Below are 24,775 nucleotides of genomic sequence, written 5' to 3'. Positions count from 1 at the left end.
CTGAATGGGTAGCTCCTCTAATATGGATCTCTTGTTTATCTGTATATTCATTTTTTAAAAAAGATTTTTATGTCTCCGTGTTTGGACAAGTGCATGCAGCTGCCATGGTATGCTGCGGAGATCAGAAGACAATTTCTGAGAGTCAATTTTCCCCTTCCACTATGTGTGTCCTGGGAATTGAACTCAGGTGACAGGCTGGATGGCATGTCCCTTTACCTACAGAGCCATCTGGAAGCCCTATGTACTCATTCTTAAATCTATATACATACAACATGTATCTGCAACATGGCCACTATTTTAATGTCACTAATGGTCACATGAGGCTGGCTTAGAGGAATCTGTATTCCTTTCAGTAGTGCATTTCTTGGCTTAGTTTGAATACTTTATTAGAAGCAAGTATCACTTTTATAAAATAGATCAGTAAATCTATTAACTTTTAGTCATAAATCAAACTTTTCAAAAGACATAAAAAGATATTGATCTTAAAAAAATAAAATTCTACCAAGTTCTTACCAGATCTATAAAATAGACTGGTTACAACAAAAAAGACAAGGCCAGAGGAGTTCTCTGTCAGGATCAGTCTTCCTTAGTTGGAAACTCTACTTTTCAAACAATGGCTAAAGAAGGAACAAGATTCGGAACGTTCTTGCAACAAACTGAACTAGAAGTTTGTTAAAAACACAAGAGTATTTATTTCAAGTCTTCCTTCCTATAGTTCATTTTATTTTATCATCGGCAACATCTCCTTCTATCACTTTACTAGGCACCTATATTCACTAGTATTCATAAAATTTTACATAAAGTTAAGTAAGAATTAAATGGAGTTAAAAGACAAGTGATGATCTGTGTGCAGGGATGGCCTGGGTGCTTCCATTCCTGAAGCAGTCAGTTTTTTCTACTGAGGGCATTTCTTGGCTTTAGCCTCATTTTTGCTTTAGGGAAGACACGGCCTCTTCTCCAGGCTCGCTTGGTGCTGTCTGACCACTGAACAACTGTGCGTTGACCCAATGATACCTGTCTACCCGGCGCCCAGCAGGCCTGCACCACTTAGAGCTCTTGGGCACTGGGTGGTAAGCAGCCCCCAGGAGGCACCCACGACCATCTGCCAAATGCTTTCTACGGGGGAGGCAAAACCACGGCTGCAAGGATGGTTTGAAGTGTTCAACCTGGGAAGGAGAAAAAAAAAAGACAGGAAAAAAAAAAACAATTTATGAAGGTCACTGGACTAATAGGCAGCTCTTGAGACTACAAGCCCACTTCTCAGAGGTTAAGCCCCTTGAAAGCACAGGGATTGCAGACTAAGAAATCAAAGTAAACAATCCCTACATGAGATTTCCAGCATTTTATATGCCTTGAGGATCATCATTAATTTTTATCTATCTTTTAACAAGATGATTTTTTTTTTACTTTTATGTGTTTGGAGTATGTAGCTATACCATGTGCATGCCTGGTGCTCATTGAGGCCAGCAGAACCCAGAAGAGGGTGTCAGATCCCCCATGACTGGAGTTACAGTTGGTTATAAACCACAAAAGTGGGCGCTGGGAGGAGCCTGGGTCCTCTGAAAGAGTAGCCCGTTCCCTGAACTACTCAGCCACTTTTCTAGCACCTAAAATGAATTCCTAATCAAACTAAAAACATTTAAGCTGTGTTATAGGAAAGCCTTTAACGTAAGCTATTTGGAAAGCTGAGGAAGGACGATAAAAAGCTTATGGCCTTCTTGGGGAAATTAGTGAGACTATCTCTCAAAAAGAAAAGGTAACCAGATGGGACTGAAAACTGGGCTCAGCATCTAAGTAGGCATCTATCACGCTAGGTTCATTTTGATTAATAAAGCCTACTAAACTGAGTGAGGAGCCGCACACCTTTAATCACAGAACTCAAGCAGGTGAGAAGCAGGAGGAGCATAAATTGCAGGACAGCCTGGGCTATTTAGGGAATCTCAAACTTAAAAAATAATAATAATAGTAACCCCACTAAATAATACAATTGAACCTGAAGTTAATGTAGAAGGAAACCCAACTGCTTTTAAGTGCTCTGTGGAGAAACAGGGCAACAAAACATGTCACGTTCAAGAACTCAGCTACATGGTGAAAATAGTCAAGGGGTAGGGAGACAGAAAAGATTCTGCCAAAATACTGACGTCAGGAAGAGGACTTATCTTTATCATTTCCCTGTGTCTGCTCCTCTTAGAATGTTCTAGAATAGAGATAAGGTATCCTGCACACAATGCTGCACACAGTGCTGCACACAACCTGGTAGACGCTCTTTGGGTTGTTCACTTTGGGAATGACTTGGGCCTCCTTGCCGCAGCTTTCCTCATCAGACGATGTGCCAGAAGAGCAGTCTCCCGTGGCTCTGTTAACTGCACAGCTGATGTGCTGAGCCAATTCCCAGTTCTCCCATCTACCTTTAAAAGAAGCAATTGTAAAGGGATGCTTTCTCTCACCATACCTAAGTAGGAAAAGAAAATATTCATTAGAGATTCAACTTCTCACAAATTTGATCTCTATTTTAAAGGTCCTAGCTCTTTAAAAATGCATACTGAATGATATTAGAACCTGAAGCTCCTATGACGGTACGGTCAGGGAGCATATTCTGCAACCACATCCTTTATTTGGTCAGAAAAAAAAAAAAAAAGCAAAAGCAAAACAAAACAAAACCCTTTTTGTTTCTTTTGGGTCAATTAATGGACCGAATTGCCTACTGTGTTAGAAGATTCCTCTGACTTCTGGATGCTTCCTACAGTACCGAAAATTGTAAATCCGCAGTATGCAAGAGGCTGCAATGACCCAAGTCATACTGCAAATACACGGCAGTGCCTCTGTGCTTGCCAAGTCAACCATCCCTAATGGAAATGTGTGTTGGCTAGTGAAAGTTTGCATCTGAAACCATGATCAAATAGTGTCCTTGTTGCTAAGCCAGTGCTTTGGGCATCATCTTTCATAAAGGTACACAGATCTGGCTAAGCCACCTAAGGTTTCTGCGAGCACCAAGCATAAAACCACAAATGTACTCACCTACAGCACACCTCATAGGGATCCACCCATATGGTCATCTCCTTCGGAAGTCCCAGATGAAAAAAATTCACATTACTCTCAGAACAAGCCCTTTCTAAAACAGGGTCTTTATTCTCATTGTTGTTTATCCTGATACACCTGAGGAGGATATAAAGCAAGAAAGGGCAAACAAGGCCTGTTGGTGAGTATTTCAGCAGGAAATCACACATCAGCTCTTGCTCTACCCTCTACACGCACCTTTTTATCCTCCTCTACCCTGCATGCTTACAAACGAAAGTAAAACTGCATTAGCTTTTGCTACAGCAACTCAGAATGGGTGTTATGACATTAGATCACATTGTTAGGTCACCAGATGTTCACAGTCTATCTTTTTTGGCAAACAAATGAGAAACTCTCTAATGCACCTAGTTACACAGGTCTGTAGAGTTCACTATACATCATCTATCACACTTCCTCAAAGCCATGTTCAAACAAATTAATAGAAGCTTATCAAAGGCCCCTTACTTGGAGACAGACAACACAAGCTGTTGTGTTCCCTGCAGAGGCTAATGGTGACTGATTCCTCCCTCCCCTGGCCACATGAGCTCTCACCTAAAAGCCTGCCCCTTGGAAGGGCAGTCAGGATGCCAGTGACCTCTGTATTTTTCAAACAAGACGGTCATCAGCTTTAGTGCAAAGGTTTCTATCTGTTGTGTACTCAGTTTCTCGTGCTTTTTCACCAATCTTGTGACAAAAAAAACTGCCGTTGCAATTTCGTCTCTCATGATTCCAAAGCAGTCTGTTTAGAGACCTGAAGCCATAGGGAGAAAGCAAGATGGGATCACAGAGGAGCCAAGGTTTAACTTAGCAGCAATTGTTAATTACTAGCTGGAGATTTTATATGCCTTAAACTTAAATCGGTTTTTTTTTAGGGGATGAGAGGGATGGGGGGAGTCCCCAGTAAACTAAAAATATCAACACAACAAAATACATCTTCAGCCTCCCTGTTTTCGCACTTTTCTAAAAGAGAAGCAATGTTTCTAAAGTTTAAAGCACTTCACCAATCAAGATGCGACATAAATACCAAGCTGCCAATGTGGAGAGTGGAGCATGCCAGCAGCCACCTTTTAAGAACATACTTACACAGAGTCAAATATTCAGGCTTCAGAAGACCACCGTTGGAAAATGTGGCTTACAAAACTGTACAGTAAAAGATTAATAAAAACACATTACACTTGCTAGCAAGATTTCTCTGGTCTCTACAAAAAGTGGCCCAAAGTTGGGAGAGCAAGCTACACTGCTTGTTGCCAACTCTTACCCACACCTGTTTGGTGAGGTTTGGGGCTACTCCATATATGCCTAGCGGTTAAGGCTGACTGGTTACTCACCCCACACAAGTGCTATCCACTAGAATAATCACACAGCTTTTCCAAGGACTCATCTGATTCCCTCAGGGCAATTTTAGACTGTTCTCTAAAGTGTTTAAAGATTTTCAAAATGGATTTATTTGTTCTGTTTTGCTAATAATTTGTAAAAACTTATGGCAAATAGCAAATATCTAGTCTTCTCCCTTTCTATATACTATACTCTCCAATAATTTCATCTTTGTCAACATAGTAAAGAATTTATTCTTGTATTTTTTTAAATCTAAGCCAATATTTTGTTACCCATCCTTATGTTGACTACATACTGTTTTTTGTTAATTTTTTTTATCAAATGTTCATTTGTAGAATGAGCAGACAAGTTGATTCTCAATCATTCCCAAGGAGTAAGTTAGTAGGCTCCTGGTTAGAGCTTACTGATCTGCTTGTTCAAAAATCAGACTCTTAGACATTAACCTCAGGTCTACTTAAGTGGTCTTCTAAAGGCAAGGTATGACCTACTACTCAATATTTAACCAGTTCCTCCAGATGATTCTTCATATCCAACTTCACAGGAGTGTGAGTGTGTGTGTGTGTGTGTGTGTGTGTGTGTGTGTGTGTGTGTAACCCACAATTGTGGCCAGTTTCTTCAACAGTGGAAAAGAACTGACTCTCCAACCAAAAAACCTATTTCATATCCAAAAAGCTCCAAATAACAGCCAGACCTTATAAGGAGATAAATCCATCACTTTGATGTTGTGCCTACTCAACTTAAGTCTTCAACACTGGAATTATACAGATTGGCAAGTAATCTTCTACCACAAGGGAATATTCTAACTGTGAGCTCTTTGGTGTGCTGTGTCTTCCTGTGGATGTACTGCTCAGAAAGTGTAGTGTGGCAAGCTCACATATGGGTGCGCATCACACTGTGTGACAGACTCGCACCCTCTGTTAAAGTATTTGCTCACAATGCTCCAGGTGTGTCAACTGAGAAGGACCAGAATGGGACAGCTGCCTGCCTTGCCCTGAACCCCTTGGATACAGCATCAGGTGGCCTTCCCCTTGCTGGCTCCAACATCACACCACTCCCTCACACCGCCTTTGCAAGTCGTCTTTTGTCAGAGATGCTGCTAGTTTTGTCTAGTCTTTCTCTTCCAACAGAATGTTGATAACTTGGGAATTTGAAGCTCATCAACCCACAATCTGTTATCTGAGTGTGGTGAGTGTGACACACCTGAAGCTGCAGCTTTCCAAAAGGCTGGGATGGAGGATCTTGAATTCAGGAAGCAGCTGTCCTACATAATGAGTTTTACCTCAATAATAAAACAAGAAAGGGAGGAAGGAAGGAGAGAGGGAAGAAAGAGGGAGATAGAGGGAGATAGAGGGAGGGAGAGAGAGAGAGAGAGAAAGAGAGAGAGAGAGAGAGAGAGAGAGAGAGAGAGAGAGAGAGAGAGACCATAAAGCAAAACCCTCCTTGTCCTCATAATCGTGACAACTGGTTTCAAATCTTCATAATTTTCAGTTTCCTATCAGTGAGTATGAGGTTTAAATGCAGTTCCACAGGGTTGTTCAAGATTGCAGTAGGTAACTAATATACCTGGCCAGAAGCCCTCAGGAGGGCAGTATAGAAGAACAGGTAAAAGGAAGATACAAAGCAGATATAAAATCAGTATTGTGGGTTTGAAAACCAGTCCTCCAGGGCTTGACTTTAGCAGGTGAGTCCACCACTCTACCCCTCCATTGCCTCATGTACACAAAGGAGAAAATGACAGTGCCCACTCGGGGGCTTATCATGAAGATTAAGTGTGAATTTAAGTGTGAAATGCTTAGAGCAACACCTGAGACTCAGTAAATACTCTATCACTGTTTTAGACATTATTGTGTCTGCCAGCAACTTGACTATGTTTTTATAGAGATTTGTGTGTTCAGTATTACATGGACCACCACCTGGCATAAAATGCCCAAAGTGGCAGCCTGTCTTAAGAACGACTACAGATGATTTTATACTTATCTTATTCTGTTCTCTTTTAATACTGCATCGGTTAGGTAGAACAGAAAACTTCATACTGCAACTATGCTATCGTATTTCACTGTGTTGGTTAACTGATTGATCTGAAGTGCAGAGCCGCGAGTGCTAGCCAAGTACTTAACCAATGAGCCATATTTCCTGTGCCCGTGATAAACTTGGATTACTGCTACAGTGAGTCAAGATTTTGTTTTTTAAGTGATTATCGCTTTTGGCTCATTTGTGCAGTTAATAAGAATGCCACCGGTGCCTTCCAAGATACCAGGTGAACAGAGTAAGATCCAGCAACGGCTTGGACAAAGCCTTGGGCATTACCTCTTCCAATTGCTGTTTCTTTCTCTTCAAGCATATTGATCCAGTCATATACAGTGGAAAGAGTTGGGAGTAAAATGAAGATCTCACCAGTTACTTTTCAAATCCATCAATGTTCTCTTACTCTGCTAAGAGAGTGGTAGTATCACAAAAGAGAAGGAATTTTAACCAGCGGTGGCCCTCTTGTTCTAAGTAATCCCACTTTCCACAACACATAGCAATCTGTTCAGGAAGACTTGAGAGCTTTGCCCTGCTTAGGTTCAAGATCGCTGGTGCACAACCTAAGCTGCCTACTCTCTTCAATGTTTATGAAAGTCGACTCCTTTGGTTCAATTGGCAACAACTCTGAAGGGCCAGAGTTGTATCTCTATGGTTTCCCCAGAAGACAGGACAGGACCCCTGATACCACTTGGTCACTGACGGAGTTTGTCTACCCAACCCTGTATTTTTCACTTCTCTAAAGCTTCTCACCTACAACTCCCAAGTCAGAGTTGGTTCTTACAGAACTCAGTCTCAGACATTTGGTACTAGGCATAATCTGAAGAAGCAGAGTATAAAGTGAAATTTGGGTCTATATACTCACATTCTGGCTGGAATAAATACGTCATGACTAGTGGTAATAGAATATGGGTCTAGATAGCTCCTGGAATATGGGCATGGCATGAGTGGCAAACTCAGCAGTGGTGGATTAAGATATAACACAGATGTTTGGGATTGTCCTACATGTTAAAATATACTTGATATATGAGAGGTGTGAAAACGTAAATGATAGAAGGACCCACTGAGATACATAGGGACCACTGAGATACACAGGGACCATTGAGATTGACGGACCGCTGAGATAGATGGCTGAGTACCTTGTCATCTAAGAATGTCTACCTATAAGATCAAATCAAGGTTAATTCAGTTCAGTATTTATGTCTACCATGTCCAGAACATATGAAAACAAAGCAAAAGTAAAACGGGGCCTTCTATGATCTTCCACTCTCTCAGTAGCTTGCTTATTTCAGTCATCCACAATATATTTCTCATTCTTTACTCAATGGTAAAGGCTCTCAAATGGCTATGCTTTGGAATCACCTTAAAAATACTGAAGACTGCCTCCTATCCCCTGGCACTGTGATTGAACTGGAAATAAGTAAAACCTTCACATTAGTTTTTTTTTATTTAATTTAGTGATTACTTCATTCGTTTCCACACCAAAAAAAAAAAAATGTAGATAAGACCTTTCATATTTGATACAGTGTGTTCCCCCTTTACAGATGGGTAAAATAAGTTCAATGCTTCTACATCCCTATGGCTGTTAATATCTGAAAACTCCAACTCAACGCAGTGAAGTGGGTCACTGTTTCCCGAAGTTGATAGCATAGCCAAAGTTCCAGAAATTCAAATTATATGGAGACCAATAGCAGAACATCATGCATCAATAACAGCAACAGCTTTCCCAGGTGCTCAGTTCATTGGAATAAAATTGAAGAGATGCCAGTACTTAACACCAAGATTCTCAAGGCTCCCCTCTGGTGTACCGAGCAGCACAGGAAGGTCATTAACACCGATATCTCCTTGCTACTGTCAGGGAGATCCTGAACTTCATCTTACATAGTGAATTACCCCCAAATGCCTTGAGATTAGTATAATAATTCACATGAATTATTCTCAACTTCTCTTGCCATTTACCAGGCTAACATTTGCGTTTTTAATCGTGTTAGAAACGGCAAAACTAAAACTTGAGACTCACTGCACATTGCTGAGCTAGAACTTGCTTCTTAGCTCAAGGCAACACAGACATTAACAAACACTCTTTTCCTTTGAAAATGCCTTCTGTTTGCATTATTGAACTAGTGCTGCCACGTGCTTAATAACTCCTTTCTGCTTTCTCCTTCCCAGATGACATGCTGTTCGGCTACACTGAGTTGGTGGAGCACAGGCGCTGCTGAGGTTTTGAGCCCTCCCCTAACATTATTTTCTGAACAGGTCCAAGCAGGCCTTGGAAGGTGTGAATAGAATCATATAATAATAATGTACTTATATTTCAGGAAAGAACAATCAAGTAGAGAGTAAACATTACCCAATGCTTCCTTCAGTTACTTATGACTTCAAACCCCCGACCTCTGTTTCTTCCCTCACATGCGCGACATGTGCCTCTTCTGCTTCCCTAACACTGGCTGGTTTGCTACTGGCCACCCACCAACATTAGACATTGCTGTGTGTCGAGTGGGCCAAGCAGAACACAAAACTCAACCTTCCCTTTCAAGAGATTTGTAATCTAGAGAAGGAAAACCACCATATGCACAAGATATTGTTTAAGTACAGTGTTTTTAAAATGGGATACTCACAAAATGGTTCCAAGTTCTTAGTAACCAAGAAACTATTGAAACAAGGAGTTCAGTAAAGTCAGGGCAAAACAAAATACGAGGCCAGCCTGGTCTACAGAGTGAGTTCCAGGACAGCCAGGGCTACACAAAGAAACCCTGTCTCAAAAAAACCAAAAACAAACAAAAAAAAACAAAACAAAACAAAAGATTAAAACTGAATTTCCAACTAACTGTCCAGTCTATTGAAAGGATATGAGGAGGATAACGACATGGCTCAGTAAGTAAGGCCACCTGTCACCAAGCCTGACAACCTAAGTTGCCCAGGACCCACATGGTAGACGTAGAGAATCACCTACCATAATTTCCTCTTCCTTCCACATGACATGTGTGCTATAGTTTATGTATGCCCACACATATAAATGTGATTTTAAATAATTTTATAAAGAAGAGATATAAAATCTTAGATCCAACGTGGAACAACCTAAGAAAATCTCTTAATTTATTGTTTGGTTGCCAGATTTTGTGATTTTTGTTTGTTTTCATTTGAAATTGTCTCCTTGTGTAGCCCTGACTGGTTCAGTACTTACTATGTAGATCAGGCTAGCCTCAAATTGCAGCAATCTTATCTTTAGCCTCCAAAATACTAAGACAACAGGCATGGACTACCATGCCCAGTTTTAACCTCACTTAGCTAGAAAGTGCTAAAATTTAAAGGACAAAAAAAACCTGTCTATTATTCATGTGTAATGTCTAAAGTTCCCATTATAAGACATCCATTCCCTTGCTTAAGATACTGTCTTTTAAGGAATTCTCTTTTAAAATGTCAGCTGATTTAGCCATAGAACATAATCCTGGAGTTCTGACCTCAGGGGTTTGGATAAGAGGGCTAAGCTGGGTAGGGTGCCACAGAACACGGGGAAAGGGGGTTCCAGGCTATTTAAATGACAATGATCAGAAAGATTGGGGTGAAATGGAAGATACATCTTCCTCTGTGTTATACCTGTGATTATGAAAGATATATTTTCCTTTGTGTTCTGTGAGTCAAATGGAGTAGAACACACAGTCTGTGCAAAGAAGTTTCCAAAACTCAATTTCTCCATATTAAAATACTGAACTTAACCTGATTGACAAGGTCTAGTCAAACCCTAAAATGCATCATGAGTCAGTAGTTAAGAGTGCTTGCTGCTCTTGCAGAGGACCCAAGTTCAGTCCCCAGCACCCGTGTTGTTGGGCAGCTCACAACTACCTGTAACCCCTGCTCTAAGAGGTCTGGATGTAGTCTACCCTCCCGAAGCACCCCCACACATGCGGCACTTACACACCACACACACACACACACACACACACACACACACATCAAAATAATTTTTAAAAAATCTTTTATTAAGAAGTGAAACTTGATTTGGTCCTACATGTTCTTGATGTTAATTAAACTTTATAAAATGAATTTATTTATGATTATAGTAGTTTAAGACAGGGCTGTGAACTTTACTATAATTATTAAAGCATATTGAACAAATCAGTGTGTTTCACTGAAGGCTTTTACCCTTCCCACACCTCATAAACTACCTTGTTCTCTCAGGTCTTTCTTTTTTAGTTATAACATGTCTTTCTGTGTCTAGCTTATTTCACATAACATGATATTCCCATCCATTTCCCTTCAAATGCCATGGTTTCATTCTTTATAGCTAACTACATTTTAATTTTCTGATCATCCACTGATGGGCACCTGGGTTGATTGTGTATCGCATCTTGTCTATAATGTATAGCACCTCAGTAAATATGTGTATTCAAGTATTTTACTTCAGAAAAGTAATTTCAAAAATACCTAAACTGAGCATTAAATCTGATGGATTAATGAAATAATGAACAGGATTATAATCAGTTCTACTTAATTTTTTGAGACAGAGTCTCACTGTATAGCCCTGAATGGCCTACATCTTACTATGGAGACCAGGCTGGCTTGGAACTCACAGAGATCTGCCTGTCTCTGCCTCCTGAGTATTGAGATGTTAGACATGTGCCACCATATCTGGCTCCTGTTTAGTTTTTTTAACATCCATTCCTTAAATTGTAAGTTATAGTTCTAGACTCATGTATTCATTTGCAAATGCATGTCCCAGCTAATGAGAATAGGGGGATATGGCTGTTTTAGCAAAACTTACTATCAGTGAAAGTTTATCTCGGGTAACAAAATAAGAAGCATTATTTCATAAAACAATGAGTGTATTTTATACTCTCTATATAAACCTAATTTCATTGAATTCAAACTGCAGCTAAAGAAATTCCAATAATTGTTGGAAAGTAATTTCCAAGTTGTAAGTTACAAACCAAGACAGTACAGTAAAAGTAATTCAGAGTCTGAGGGACTGTTTGTGCACACACTGTATACTAATGTAACAACTGTGCCTGTATGTGTGACAACACTGAATGTTGTCTTAATCATGTAGTGAAAAATATGGTGATTGATATTTTTATTAATGCAAGATACTAACTATAAACTGAATATATTGAGTTCAAAAGAAAATAGAGAAGAAGAAAAAGAAAGAAGATAAGCTAAAGGCACCTTGGGATATTTACCCTGGAGGTAAGCCTGAGCTTTAAACATGATGGGCTAAGAGGGGAGAAGACAACGCAGATTCAGCTAAATGTAAACACAATGAAGTCCTTGAGATACACGTTATGAGTGGAAATAGAGAAAATAGAGGAAATAGAGAAATGAGTTGTATGATTGTTAAACTATATGCACATTCCATACAGGAATCAAAAAGGCTTAAGTGTTCATTGAGGGCAGTAAAAACAACTGCAATGAATAAGTGTGCACAAAGTGAGACCTCTGAGAAAGACGGATACTGATTTCAGTCTTGGAAATAAATTAGTTGACAGACTTAAGAACACACACTAGACCTCTTAAGGAAAAAGAACTCCTCAGCAGTGCATTCAGACAACCAGCTAGCTGTCTTGAAACTCCAAAGTTACTTTTACAAACCAGGAAATCTACCTGAGATCTGCTGAAAGTGGCAGGAGCCAGTCTATAGCCAGGGAAGTTCATCTGACTATATACACCTTGAAGACCATCTTACTGAGCATGTACCTGGGTTCAATTTCAGGATTAAAAAGGAGGGGAGGGCATTCCACTGTTGGTCACCTACTTCATCCTTCCTGAATGAACTATAACAAGCAAGAATAAGCTACCACACCCTTCGTGGACTTTGTTCAACTCTTTGACTTTAATTTTCACAGTTTCAGAAAACTGCTAATCCCTCTTCTTAAGCCTGACTTCTTTCCAGAATTCCAGCTTAAATACTTACCTTCATTACAACGAAGAAAACCCAGCCTTGCTTAGACCCAAACTCTTTATAAACATCCTCTGACTCTGTGTTCCACTCAGCTCCTCAAACTTGTCCCTGGGAGTTGGCAGCTGACCTTGTTAAACTGTTAATCAGCCACCAAATCCTATACATTTTCTTTCACAAAATCTCTTACTTATTCTGTATTTCCTCTATCACTCCATATCTAGGCTTGTTAAAAATCATCTCCTACAGTGAAACTTGGCCTCCTCTACAATCCCTGATACTTTAATCTCCATAAAACAACATACACTTTGTAGACATCAGGGGCGCTCCAAGAGCCAGAATGATATTAAACTCCCTATGCTAACATTCCTAGTCTTCCATGCCTACCTCCTACTATAATCTAGTTAATGCTGTTTTTTTCTATATAGCCCTCTTTTTGTCCCATATTTTGGTGCTTTTTCTTATATTTTCCCCAAATGTTGACAATAACAGCACTAGAATTCAAGATTTCCTAAGCACTTAGCAATCTAAGTACTTAGACATTCAATATATTTTATGTGATATAAATATACTATCTAAGCAATTTATGCATTAACATAATAATTTACATATTAGCATTATGATGTGTTAGTATTATTAACATAATTTAACTATCTTAATTATCTATGCAAACAAACAGTCTATCCCACCAATTAAATCACATCCCTGGAGACTGTTGTTCCCTAGAGATAGGAAATACACAAGAATTGTTTCTGGAGTAAACGCTCTATCAACCTTACTTAGGAAGCTATTTTTGTTAGATTGTTCCTAAAAGAAATAAATTAACATGTGATACTGGAAGCAACACTATGGGTTAATTGGTAAATATAAACAAGAAGCTAATTGAGACTGCTTCCTAATGAGAGGTCATTGAGATGAAACCAGAGGTATGAAGCTGCTGGATTCATTGATTTGTAATTATTCAAAGGCTAAATTGACTTCAACTTAGCCTTGCTTCAACTTATACATTAGTTCCTAAGCATACTATCATGAATATTAATATGGTCATCTGATATTTGATAGTCTGCACAAAAAAAAAAAAAAAACAAATCATGGTTTTATTTCCTAGGAAAGTATACATTTTTGAAATCTTTTAAAGGAAGCTGCTAAAGACCACTGCTTTCTAATTAATGCCCTTCACTCCTTCCTCCCTAAGAAGAACCTTCAAATGCTGCAGAAAGAGCCTGCAATTGGGAGGTGGTATCAAGAAGAACAAGAGCTCAAGGCCAGCCTGAGCTAACTGAGTCCCTGTCTGAAAACAAAGAGAACTTGTAGAGCTGAAGAGCTTGTGTGGGCTAACAGGAGGAAATCATCTCTCACTAGCCTTTTATACAGGAGTCATAAATTAAGCCAAGATAAATTTGTCAGATTCACATAGGAAGTTCTTGGTTTTGACACCCTTCTTGGTTTCCTTCCAGTCAATATTATCAACCCATCTCCTCAAAGGTCCTACCCCATCTCCCAGATCAACAAAAGCCCAGAAATTAAAGCAGTAAACTCCTTAATAGATCCCTCTAATTTAAGATGCCTTCCTGGATCTATCTCACCAAATGGAATCGTCCGTTTGGGCATTTTAACCACACCACAGGCATTCTTACTTAGATTAAAACATGAGTCTCCCTGGTCTCTAGACATGCCTAGGCATGACCAGCAGACGCAATAAGATCCTTGGAGTTTCTCTAGTAACTGTGGGCGGAATCAACAGCAACCCTAAGAACAGGCATTCTTTTCTATTGTTGCTTTCTAACAGAACTAGGGCACACACATTTTTTATCATCATTTTACTTTTTATCGTTGAGGAAAAAAATTTACAGTCTAAATTTCAAGGCAGCTTATGCAATGATAGCTTTGGATGGCAGCAATAATACTCAGGTAAGATATTTAAGATGCAACTAATAGAGAAAAAAACCTGAGCTAAGTGGAAGCATTATGCAGAGTAAAATTGAACAAAATGCAAAATAAATGATTTTGTAATGATGTCCTCCTAAAACTTATAGCTCTTCATAGTGTTGATGGGGTGGAGGCTATTTCTACTAGTTTTATTTATATTTGAGCATTTAAATGACTTTTTGTAGAAAGCATTATGCCTTTCCCAAATACAGGAAGACTGAATACAAGATAGAGTTATTTCAAAATGTCTTTCATAAGTTAATTTTACAATTATCTGGCATTTTCTACTTCACTTTCCTTTCACGTAAGTCTTCATAAGACAATGATTCTGAAGGAAAAAAACATTGTCTTTTACTTTCAAAGATAATGTTAAAATATACACAAGTTTATTCTTGGGGAGTTCTTGGGTTTTAATGGTTTGCCTTTGGTATTTGTGTTGAATGTTCCTGGTGTCTGACTTGTATTCATGTAATTAGTGGCATCTACAAGACCATTTGCTGGGCTTACAGGTATCAGTGTATAGCTAAGAAATTTCCCTTTGTAAACTGCAAGACTTTTGGATCAATACAAATGGGTATTTTACAGCATATATGAAAACCACAGTCTGGGACGACTACTTCCTACTGAATTCCACAAAGCTTGCAATCAGAGAATATTGTATATCCTCTCTGGGCTCATTAATTAAAGGAAAAGAGGATAAACTAGAGGGAAGAAATATTAGTGAAGATGGCACAGAAATGCTGTCCCCTTAGCGCCTCCTATTCCAAAGACACACAAACACGCACCCCATTATCAGATATAAACTAGTAAAAGCAAGGGAAATGTAACTGTCACAAGACACAGCTTCTCAGGCTTCCACAGGCCTCATTCTTAATGTCCAAATCTACCCTTGCTTCAAGGATCTACCTGAACTCTCACCTTCTCCGCGATGGTGTCTGTTAGCTCTTGTTGACACACCTCCCACCCCCACCCGTACCCCTGCGTTTCTTACTGTTAGGAAAATCTATCAGTTTAGCGACTTCATACTGTCCAGAATAGTAAATAACATGTTCACATTTTATCACCTAGATTATCTGATGGATAGTAAAACGAATGCCCGTTAGGTGCTGAATTTGTAACAAATATTTAAACAAAACAGAAGCCTGAATCAAGAATAGATGTCCTCAAGGCTCACGGTGGGTGAGATCACCAAAACTGTGACTTTGATCTTATAAAGGCCACAACTTTGACCTACCAACAAGGGTATTGGTTCAATGTTTTGACCAGAAGAGCGGCCCACACCTCCACTGTATGGTCCTGTAAGAGGTAGTCCTAAGAAAGAACTCAGGTATTGGCAAGGGCAATCCTGCAGGTAAGAGTACCCAGGCCTGCTCTTGCAGGAAAGCTCCAGATGAGACGCCTGGAAGCTGTTTCTGAGAATGGGCATGAGCAACAGTGAGGAGGCTTGGGGGCTTCTTGGGCAATAGGAAAGGAGAGATGGATGTAGGTCTTTGTGCTTCTTTCTTCAATATAGTAGTAACTACACTATGAAGATGAACTTCTCAAGAATCTGTCTCTCCATCTCCCGGGCCCCTTCCCAGGAGGCTCTGCAGGAACCAGCCCATTGCCCCTTCTGGTAGCTTCTGCTGCCCATCCCCCACTCGCCCCGCCCCCTCGGCCTCGGGGTTCCAAGGGCGGTTGGTCGCAGAGCCACGGTCACTCGGCCAGTAGGAGCTGCGGGGCGCGCGGGCTGGACAGAACCGGCTCTAGACTTGAGTCTGGAAGCCGTGGAGAAGTTGTCGGAGGCGGGTCAGACCCGGCGTGAGGGAAGCTGGACTCCGGCCGGATGCCCTGGGGTCCGGGCGGAGTAGGAGGGTCTCGGGGTATGGCGGGGACAGGGGGCCCCGGCGCCTGGGGGGGGGGTCACCTGGGGTCGCGCGCGGCCCTGCGGGGTGTGGAGGGGCCCCGGGAGCCTGAGGCACCTTTCGCTCCGCCACCCTCGCCTGTCGACCGTGGCGAAAGGGGGCGAGGGGCCCGACCCTCCGGAGCTGCAGTGGCAGGCGCCCGGTGCTCGGTTTGTAGGCAGTGTAATTAGCTGATTGTAGTGCGGTGCTGACAATCACTAACTCCACTGCCATCAAAACAAGGCACAGCATCACCCGCCGCCCGCGGGGGAGGAGAAGCCGGCGGCTGCAGTCCCACTGATTCCGCAGAAAGCGGAGGCCGGAGCCAGGATGCGTCAGCGAGGGGCCGGGAGCACGAGGTCTAAGTGCAAGTAACCCTCGGAGACCGGCGGCCTCTTTTAGGGACCGTTCGGCTACCTGTGTGTACGAGCCAGGGCAAAACGGTTCAGTGATGTATAATGAGAATCGGTATACATCGGCCTTAACATTAAAAAAAAAAAAAAAAATGCCAGGAGGAGCCCCCCAGAACAGTTCCTGCTGCGCGCTGTGATTCACTGATTCACTGCCTGATTTCCACTTCTGAGAAAGCTATCACCAAGGCAGCGACTAGAGTCAACCACAGCTTGGCTGACGATTTGCTGGTCACAACCAATGGCTGAGAGCACCAACTAAAGACTGCATGCTTTTTTCTATGAGTCTAGTTACTAGGCAGTGTAGTTAGCTGATTGCTAGTAGTACCAATCACTAACCACACAGCCAGGTAAAAAGACTTCGATTCCTCCGACTGAGCCTCCTGTGCATCGCCTTTTTGGTGAGGACAAAGCCATAGGGAAATATTCTTAACCATCTACTAGCCCTTAGCTGCTAAGTATACAATGTATCAATATGTGTGGGGTACATTTTTTGGTGATTTTTAGATATATTGGAAAACAGAAATTATCCCTGAGCTGATTTGGTCATTATATTGACTTGTGATTAAAAACTAACACTATATTAATAACACTCTAAAATAAAAATAAAAATAAAGCGCCACGAAATTCTCAGCTACTGTGTCCGTTTCCTTTCCAAAAACTGGCTTTAGGATCTCCATCTCTGCTCCAGTCAACCCCTAAAGTAATTAAATGGTCAGTTGCTAGACAAGATCTCCAGGGAAGCATCTCACACATGATCGTGAATCTGTAAGGGTACGTTAAATGTTTTCATAATTTTCCACGGGGCGGGGGAACTCAGCCAGCTTTACGAGGCATATTTAAAGTGATAGCAATTGCGCTCTAGGCAGCTTTTGGTAGGAATAGTGAACACAATTTAAAACCAGCTTGTTTCCTAAGATCTCTAATAAAAGATTTGAGAGATTTTAAATCACAAAAGCTGTATCCTCTCGGCCCAGTTCTAGACTAGCGCATTATGCAGATGTATCAATGCAAACCTGAGAACTTCCCCAGAGGTAAGAGTGCGGAGCCTTGGCAATCTTGTCCAAAAGAGGGAGGCGCTCTTTAAAGCTCACATTATTGGGCTATTTGGGGGAGGAGGGGACGCGGGACGCTGAGGATCTAAGACACTCCAGGACTGTATACATCACAAAGTTGAGACTTTTACTCTTAAGGCTTGACTGACCCCGAAAGCTGTGACCTCGACAGAAGCCAGCTGCAGATGGGCCTCAAGCCCTCGAGGAACCTCAGATCCTACGGAAGAAGAAATACAGGCATTCCGGTGGTGGCAGTTACCGACCCGACGGTTCTCCAGTGGGGGCGGGGCGCCAGAGCTAAGGGAAGCGTCCTGAGTCACCATGGAAACGGGGCCCAGAAGCTGTCCTAGAAGCAAGAAGGGATCCCAGGAAATCTGCTCCCCTGGATTACTGGTGTTCACCGGCTGCTCTGAGCAGGATGCCAACTTGGCTAAGCAGTTTTGGCTCGGGGCGTCCATGTACCCAACTACCGAATCTCAGCTGGTGCTGACCCGAGGCAGCAGTCAGAGGCTACCGGTGGCGCGGAACTCTAAAGTCCGCGTGAGTGGTGAGTAGCAAGGCTGCCTCCTGGAAGGGGAAACTGTCGGGTCTAATTGTGGAAGAATCAGTTGAGAAGTACAAAGAAGCAGAAACAAGCAGTAATAGGTATATGCAAATACATAAACAACTCTGAAACTACTGCAATTCTCCGCTCATTGTTACATATCAAATTTCATTCTAGAGCTGGAAAGATGGCTCAGTGGTTAAGAGCACTGACTGCTCTTCCAGAGGTCCTGAGTTCAATTCCCAGCAACCACATGGTGGCTCACAACCATCTGTAATGGAATCCGATGCCCGTGTACTCATATAAATAAAATGAAAATCTTTTTTAAAAAAATACATTCTAAGAGTCCCTTAAATGATAGCTTTCTTTTATTTGGCAAAGAGGATGGGTTAATCTAAGGAAATGGTGCTTAGATTAGGAAAGCATTTACATAATTTTTGAGTTCAAACTTAAAAGCCCAAGAAAAAGTTGTCGGCAGAGTCTAATCTAGGAACCCCGTTCCCTGGCTAACAAGCCTTCAGCCAAGGATGTATAAAGTGCTCTTATCCATGGTAACTGAACCAGGACAACATTTATCAAACACAGTAGGGAAAGTTCTCACTTTGCATTATAAAAAGGACAGCCAGATATCAACTATTACAGAAATGAAGTTGTCTAATGCCTGGTTAGTTTTCAAGGATGGAACTCCACCTTTTACTTGGTTTTAAATATGTATGGAATGTTATGATAGGACACAGTAATAGTGGTGGTCAGATGTGGAAATGGTAGGGAGACAAAAATATACATGTGAAATAAACTCAGTATTTTAATAAAGTAAAAAAAGTGCTCTTATTCAATATTAATAGGTATAGAAAATTAAAATACTGTACATGCCAGATTTTCCAATAACTTTCTCTCCATTTGTATTTCTTAGAGAAAAATTCTGTCCAGCCCTTTCCCTTTGATCACAACAGTAAGTACCAAGTTTTAATGCCCTTTTATAGGTAGACTCCCCAGATTATCTTAGAATTCCTAGAGGCATACATTTACACTGTGGTATAACTAAGCTGCATACCCCACACCTTACCTCAGGGCCCAAACACTCACCCAGAAGATAACTTTCTGGCCCCACAGGCACTTTGTCTCTAGCATCCCTGGCCCCACAGGCACTTTCTCTTTAGAGGCTGTTTCTTATCTCCACTCATGCTTTACTCATCATCTAAAGGGATGGGAGGGCTCCTGATGTCATGAATAATTAATGGAGTCTTCAGTTATTTACCAATCATTATAAAGTTTCAAGACGCTATGCAATGGTGGCACACACCTTTAATCCCAGCACTTGGGAGGCAAAGGCGGGCGGATTTCTGAGTTGGAGGCCAGCCTGGTGTACAGAGTGAGTTCCAGGACAGCCAGGGCTATACAGAGAAACCCTGTCTCGAAAAATAAATAAATAAATAAATAAATAAATAAATAAATAAATAAAGTTTCAAGACACTTGTGTCCCTTCCTACTCTATTTACCCATATTCAATTGCATGTAAAAACTATAAGAATTATGGCAAAGTTATATCAGATTAAATTTGGCTTTATTTTCTCTAGAGGATGCGGTTATCTTTGCTAAAGCCCAAAAGATTCAGGAATCTGAAGAGAAAGCCAAGTTTCTCCAAATGGTGAGCCAGTGCTTCATTCTCTTCTGGTTCTCACTACATTTCTACATCACATTGATAAATATTGCTTGTTTTTGTTGAGGACATTTTATTTTTAAATACATGCAAATAAAATGTGTTACTTCAGCTAGCTCAGCCTTGAAAAGCTCTTTTTTTTTTTTTAAATTAAGAATTTAGGGCTAGAGAGGTGGTTCAATTGTTGAGTGCTCGTTCTCTCAAAGGACTCATTTGGTTCCCAGTGCCCATAAAAGATGGCTTATTACTGCCTGTAACTCCAGTTTCAGAGGTTCTAATGCTTTGTTCTATCCTCTGTGGGCACGAGGGGACACACACACACAAATCTTTTAAAAAGCCAGCCCTAGTAGCACAGACTTTTATTCCCAACCAGTAGAGAAGTAGAGGCAAGAGAATCAAAAGTTAAGGCTAGGTGCTGGTAGAGTGGTCAATGATTAAGGGTACTTGCTATGCAAGGATGGGACTTGTGTTAAAATAATCTCCAGAGCTCTTAAAAACAAACAAACAAACAAAAAGGTATAGATGCATGCCATTGAAACTCCAGTGCTATGGGGGATGGAGACAGGAAGATTAAGCCATCTCTCCAGCCCCTGACAGGGCTCTTATCTACCACATAGAAGGCCCTGGGATGTGCTTTAAAAAAAAGAAAAAAAGAAAGAAAGATAGGAAGAAAGAAAGAAAGAAAGAAAGAAAGAAGCTACATTCTATTAAATGCTGGTTATTCTTAATCTCTGCCAAAGCTCACAGAAATATCAAAAACAGAAATCAACAGACTAACTTTTCAAAAGAGCCTCAAGCTGGAGAGATGGCTCAGTGGTTAAGAGCACTGACTGCTCTTCCAAAGGTCCTGAGTCCAATTCCCAGCAACTACATGGTGGCTCACAACCATCTGTAAAGGGATCTGATGCCCTCTTCTGGTGTGTCTGGAAACAGCTACAGTATGCTCATATAAATTAAAAAAAAAATCAAAAAAGCCTCAAACCATACACAATAGTCTACAAACAAAAATACTTTTAAAATGGTAAAGTTGTTGTCTTAATAGGTCAAAACCAAGTGAACCAAAGCAAGAGTCTGTCGTCTGGCCCTGTTTTGACTAAAAGCTGATAGTAAACACATGGGTGTCCTGAAGCCTCTCTTTGGCAGCCACATGATACAATTAGAGCTTCTAACTCCGAAGTTACTGCCATGATTAATAGCAACACTTTAGTTCATGAAGAACCTCTATTCCAGTAACTATTCCTTGACCATCAAGGCAGAGATAGAATGACTATTTTGGCCTAATGCATTTAATCACTGAACATATTGGCAAACTCTAAAGGGCATACTGGGAATTCTACATAAATTACAGATTAATTCACTTGACTCTTCTGGCCACAACAATTCACTTTGAAGATTACTGGTGATTATTTTAAACAAATTAAGTGATTAAATTAATTAGCATTTCCTTCTCTTTTTAGAATATTATGTACCAGATCTTGTCTGAAACGCCCCCCAAAAAGAATATTATATACTCTATATTTATACAGTAATCTTAAAAGTTCTTAAAAAGAATATCTGTATGTAAGAGAGTGCATGTGGGCACATCTCCCACTCCATACATGTCAAGGCCACGGGATAATTTTTAGGAGTTAGTTCTCAGCTTTGACCTTGTTGAAAGTCCTTCTTCTTTCTGCTGCTGGCTATTCAGCTGCTGGTGACTGGTCAATTTCCAGAAGATTGTGTCTCTGCCTCCATCTTGCTGTGATTCCACATTGGTACTATTACATCTGGCCTTAACAATGAGCTCCAGGATCAAATGGGCTATCAGAATTTCAGGGCTAGTGCCTGTACCCCTGAGCTATCCCCTCACTCTCTACAGGGATCATCTTTTTATTTTTTAAATCACATTTATTTGTATGTATGTGTGCACTGTGGTGTATGTGTGTATGTATGTATGTGTGTACGTATGTGTGTGTTGTGGTGTATGTGTGTATGTATGTGTTGTGGTATATATGTGTATGTGTGTGCTGTTGTATATTGTGTATGTGTGTGCTGTGGTGTATGTGTGAATGTGTGTATGTGTGTGCTGTGGTGTATGTGTGTATGTGTGTGCTGTGGTGTATGTGTGTATGTGTGTGCTGTGGTGTATGTGTGTATGTATGTATGTGTGTGCTGTGGTGTATGTGTATGCTGTGGTGTATGTGTGTATGTATGTGTGTATGTGGTGTATATGTGTATGTTATGTGTGTGCTGTGGTGTATGTGTGTGTGTGTGTGTGTGTGTGTGTGTGTTTGTAGGACACATAGCTTGTAGGAGTGGGTTCTCTCCTTCTACCATGTGGGTGCCTGGGATCAAACTCAGGTCACTAGGCTTTGGGGCAAGTGCCTTTACTCAATGGGATACCTTTCTGATCCTTTGATAGGGATTTTTTAAGCCTAATTTTCATTAGAGCTGGGAGTGTATCTCAGTGATAGTACTTACTTGCCTAGCATGCATGAAACCATAAATTTAATTCACCTCTCTCTCTCTCTCTCTCTCTCTCTCTCTCTCTCTCTCTCTCTCTGTGTGTGTGTGTGTGTGTGTGTGTGTGTGTGTGTGTGTGTGTGTGTGTGTGTGAGAGAGAGAGAGAGAGAGAGAGAGAGAGAGAGACCTTTGAGCCAGTGAATTGTCCTTATAATCCCAACAGTTGGGAGGCTAAGGCAGAAAAAGACTCATTATTTGAGGTCAGCCTGAACTGTAGTGATTTCCAGGCCATTCAACTGCTTTAGTACTTTTGGAATTCAATTTTCATTGTGCTTCATTTTGGGAAGGAGTTAGAAATAAAGGTTAAAGACAGACTTAATAGCCAATTTTATCAGCCTTTTTCAAACAGTAAGAATGATGTGACTTACAAAGAACTGTAATGTTATAGACAAGATATAACCAATTGTAGAACAGATATAAGTAATCATAGAACAAGCTTCCATGCCTTGTGTCCTTTAATTTCTTAACTACTCAGTTCCACATACTTATTGAAAGCCAGCTTAGTACCTGTAGTGCATAATATGCTGGACCACAAAGATAGGACAGGAGGCAGCCAACAATTATGATGTATCCTTATGTTAGATATATGTCTATGACAGTACAAGAACACATTAAACTAGGCATAGAAGAGTGCCCTTTAATCCCACCATTTAGGAGGTTTCAGGGAACAGATGAAGTTCCTAGTAAATTATTTGATATGAGAGTAGACATGCTGACCTCAATGCCTCAGACCCATGGGAATGGCAAAGCCTTCCCCTGGTCCTTGTTGGCAGGGTGTTGAGAAAGTGTAGCTCACTGATTCCTCCTCCTAGATGTTTGCAGCTTGAGACTTCTCCCCTAAGTAGAACTCCCTACCAAGATTTGCTAGACCTGACTCCTTGTTTGGTTTTATATAATAACCCTCCCTCCTCATTCAGCTGTATAAAAGAAGCTGAGTTTCTCTGCTGCTTCAACTCTTCTAGAGTGCATACTGTCTGATCCAAGCCCCGCCCTCCCTCTGTGTGTGTGTGTGTGTGTGTGTGTGTGTGTGTGCGCGCGCATGCGTGTGTGTGTGTGTGTGTGTGTGTGTGTGTGTGTGTTTTCTGCATTCCTTTGTAGCTCCAGTTTTGTTTCGAGAACTCAGACACATGGGTCACTGCAGGAGGTAGAGGAAGGAAGTTCATGAGTTATAGTCAATCAGCCTGAACTATATATAGTAGATCACTATTTCAAAAAACAAAACTATCAGGTATGGTGGAACATGTCCTTAACACCTATACTTGGGAAGCAGAAGCAGGCAGGCATCTATAAATTCAAGACCAACCTAGTCTACATACATAGCAAGTTCCCAGCTACATAGTGAGATCCTGTATCAAAAACAGGAACAACAACAACAACAACAACAACAACAAATTGCATTGAAGGTCAAAATAAAGGTTAAGAACTGAAGAAACCTTTCCAAACCACTGAGTTTTGAAGATTGCTTCTTCCATCTGCAGTATACTTCCTCATCGTGAAAATGCCTTCCTCATCTGCCTTCAAGGCTTGGCTCCCATAACATCTTCTGAAAAGCTTTCTTTCCCAGGGGTTACTTAGAAACTAGCTGGGTGAGCAGCTGTCTTCTCAGTGCTTAATAGAAAGTTAGAAATGTTCTCCCAGAGTGCTGCTTCGAAGGCTCTGATCTGTACTTCTGTCAATTACCCATGCTTCTCTGTCCTACTAGATTGTAGGTACTGTAACTTTGGAGATCACAGGTTGGAAAAGAAGCCTAACTCAGCCACTTACTGCTTATGTGACTTTGAGCAATGTATTTGAACTCTATCATAGTCAATTTCATCAAATAGTAAAGAAGAAATTATTTTTAAAATATCCACCTAATAGAATTGATAAAATCTATATAAAGCACCTGGTCATAGTTTTCCTTCCATAATTGTCACTCGTAAAAGGTAGAAGTCATGTCTCATTTGCTTCACCCAATGTCTTTCTGGATATTGAAATTCAAATATTTGTCTATATTAGCCAGTGAACATATAATCTGTATAATTAATCTAATTACTGGCTGGATGACTGCATACACAGTGTTGTTTGCTGCTGCTGTTGGCAGTGGTATATTTTGTTACTGTTGTTTGGGGATCCTGGAGGTTGAACACAGGGCCACAGCTATGCTTCCTACCGTGCTACCAGCTGTGTGATAGACCAAGTTAGTCCTTCCCATGTAGACTCATCTGGAAATTTTTCTGGGTTGAAAACCTTTTGCAAGGATCCTTCCAAATGCACAGGCATATCTCCTGTCTTGTGTTTTTATCTCATGGGTCTTGATACCAAGGGAAAGAATGTGGCACCATTAAATATTAAAACAGAATCTAGTTTGGGATACTTCTGCTTTTCTGAGTCTACCTTACCCTCTCTGCACTGTTGCTACCACCATCTATAATTTGTAATTTAATGGTAGAAAATAAATGGGATAAGGGATGGGTGGGGATTTTGCTTTTTTTTTTTTTTTTTT

The 24,775-nt window shown here is 40.8% G+C and overlaps 2 protein-coding genes and 1 long non-coding RNA gene across 12 annotated transcripts in view; 2 read left to right on the top strand and 1 right to left on the bottom strand.

Annotated features, from left to right (window-relative positions):
• Positions 1 to 668: 668 nt before the first annotated feature.
• Btg4 (BTG anti-proliferation factor 4) lies at positions 669 to 17,992 on the bottom strand. 8 transcript variants are annotated; one of them, XM_031344938.1, is made up of 6 exons: positions 13,945 to 13,962; positions 6,700 to 6,824; positions 3,610 to 3,808; positions 3,019 to 3,156; positions 2,254 to 2,452; positions 669 to 1,166 (listed from the first exon to the last, which is right to left on the bottom strand). In XM_031344938.1, the coding sequence occupies exons 3-6, from the start codon at positions 3,780 to 3,782 to the stop codon at positions 924 to 926; spliced, it is 753 nt and encodes a 250-aa protein (XP_031200798.1). In that variant the 5' UTR covers positions 3,783 to 3,808; positions 6,700 to 6,824; positions 13,945 to 13,962; the 3' UTR covers positions 669 to 923. The 8 variants fall into 8 exon arrangements, with proteins under 8 accessions (XP_031200798.1, XP_031200796.1, XP_031200802.1 ...); XM_031344936.1 differs by lacking the exons at positions 6,700 to 6,824; positions 13,945 to 13,962 and adding exons at positions 4,141 to 4,197; positions 5,084 to 5,226; XM_031344942.1 differs by lacking the exons at positions 6,700 to 6,824; positions 13,945 to 13,962 and adding an exon at positions 17,734 to 17,992 and having other exon boundaries at positions 2,254 to 2,408; positions 3,023 to 3,156.
• On the top strand, positions 5,390 to 8,731 carry LOC116073207. Its single transcript, XR_004111720.1, has 2 exons — positions 5,390 to 5,577; positions 8,584 to 8,731. It is a non-coding gene; the product is annotated as an uncharacterized LOC116073207 (long non-coding RNA).
• The window catches only part of CUNH11orf88 (chromosome unknown C11orf88 homolog), a 20,139-nt gene continuing 12,875 nt past the window's right edge, over positions 17,512 to 24,775 (top strand). The window contains exons 1-4 of one of the 3 annotated variants that reach the window (XM_031344945.1): positions 17,512 to 17,563; positions 17,723 to 18,131; positions 19,042 to 19,080; positions 19,706 to 19,776. In XM_031344945.1, coding sequence (XP_031200805.1) covers positions 17,906 to 18,131; positions 19,042 to 19,080; positions 19,706 to 19,776 — 336 coding nt within the window. In that variant the 5' untranslated portion in view covers positions 17,512 to 17,563; positions 17,723 to 17,905. Of the gene's footprint in view, positions 17,564 to 17,664; positions 18,132 to 19,041; positions 19,081 to 19,705; positions 19,777 to 24,775 lie in introns of those variants that run through there. The other 2 variants (XM_031344943.1, XM_031344944.1) reach the window with 2 other exon arrangements.

The sequence above is a fragment of the Mastomys coucha genome, unplaced genomic scaffold (genome assembly GCF_008632895.1).
Source record: "Mastomys coucha isolate ucsf_1 unplaced genomic scaffold, UCSF_Mcou_1 pScaffold23, whole genome shotgun sequence".
In the NCBI taxonomy this organism is placed as follows: Eukaryota; Metazoa; Chordata; class Mammalia; order Rodentia; family Muridae; genus Mastomys; species Mastomys coucha.
Note: the sequence above shows the minus strand (reverse complement) of the source record. Positions and strands in the feature narration are given on the sequence as shown.

Bases quoted from the DNA above. Each gene is read 5' to 3' on its own strand.
- Btg4 (XM_031344935.1), bottom strand. From the start codon at position 3,782: ATGAGAGACGAAATTGCAACGGCAGTTTTTTTTGTCACAAGATTGGTG. The intron at 3,157-3,609 runs GTGAGAGCTCAT...TATCCTCCTCAG, and splicing joins TCCAAGGGGCAGGCTTTTAG to GTGTATCAGGATAAACAACA. The intron at 2,453-3,018 runs GTGAGTACATTT...TTTCCTACTTAG, and splicing joins CCCTATGAGGTGTGCTGTAG to GTATGGTGAGAGAAAGCATC.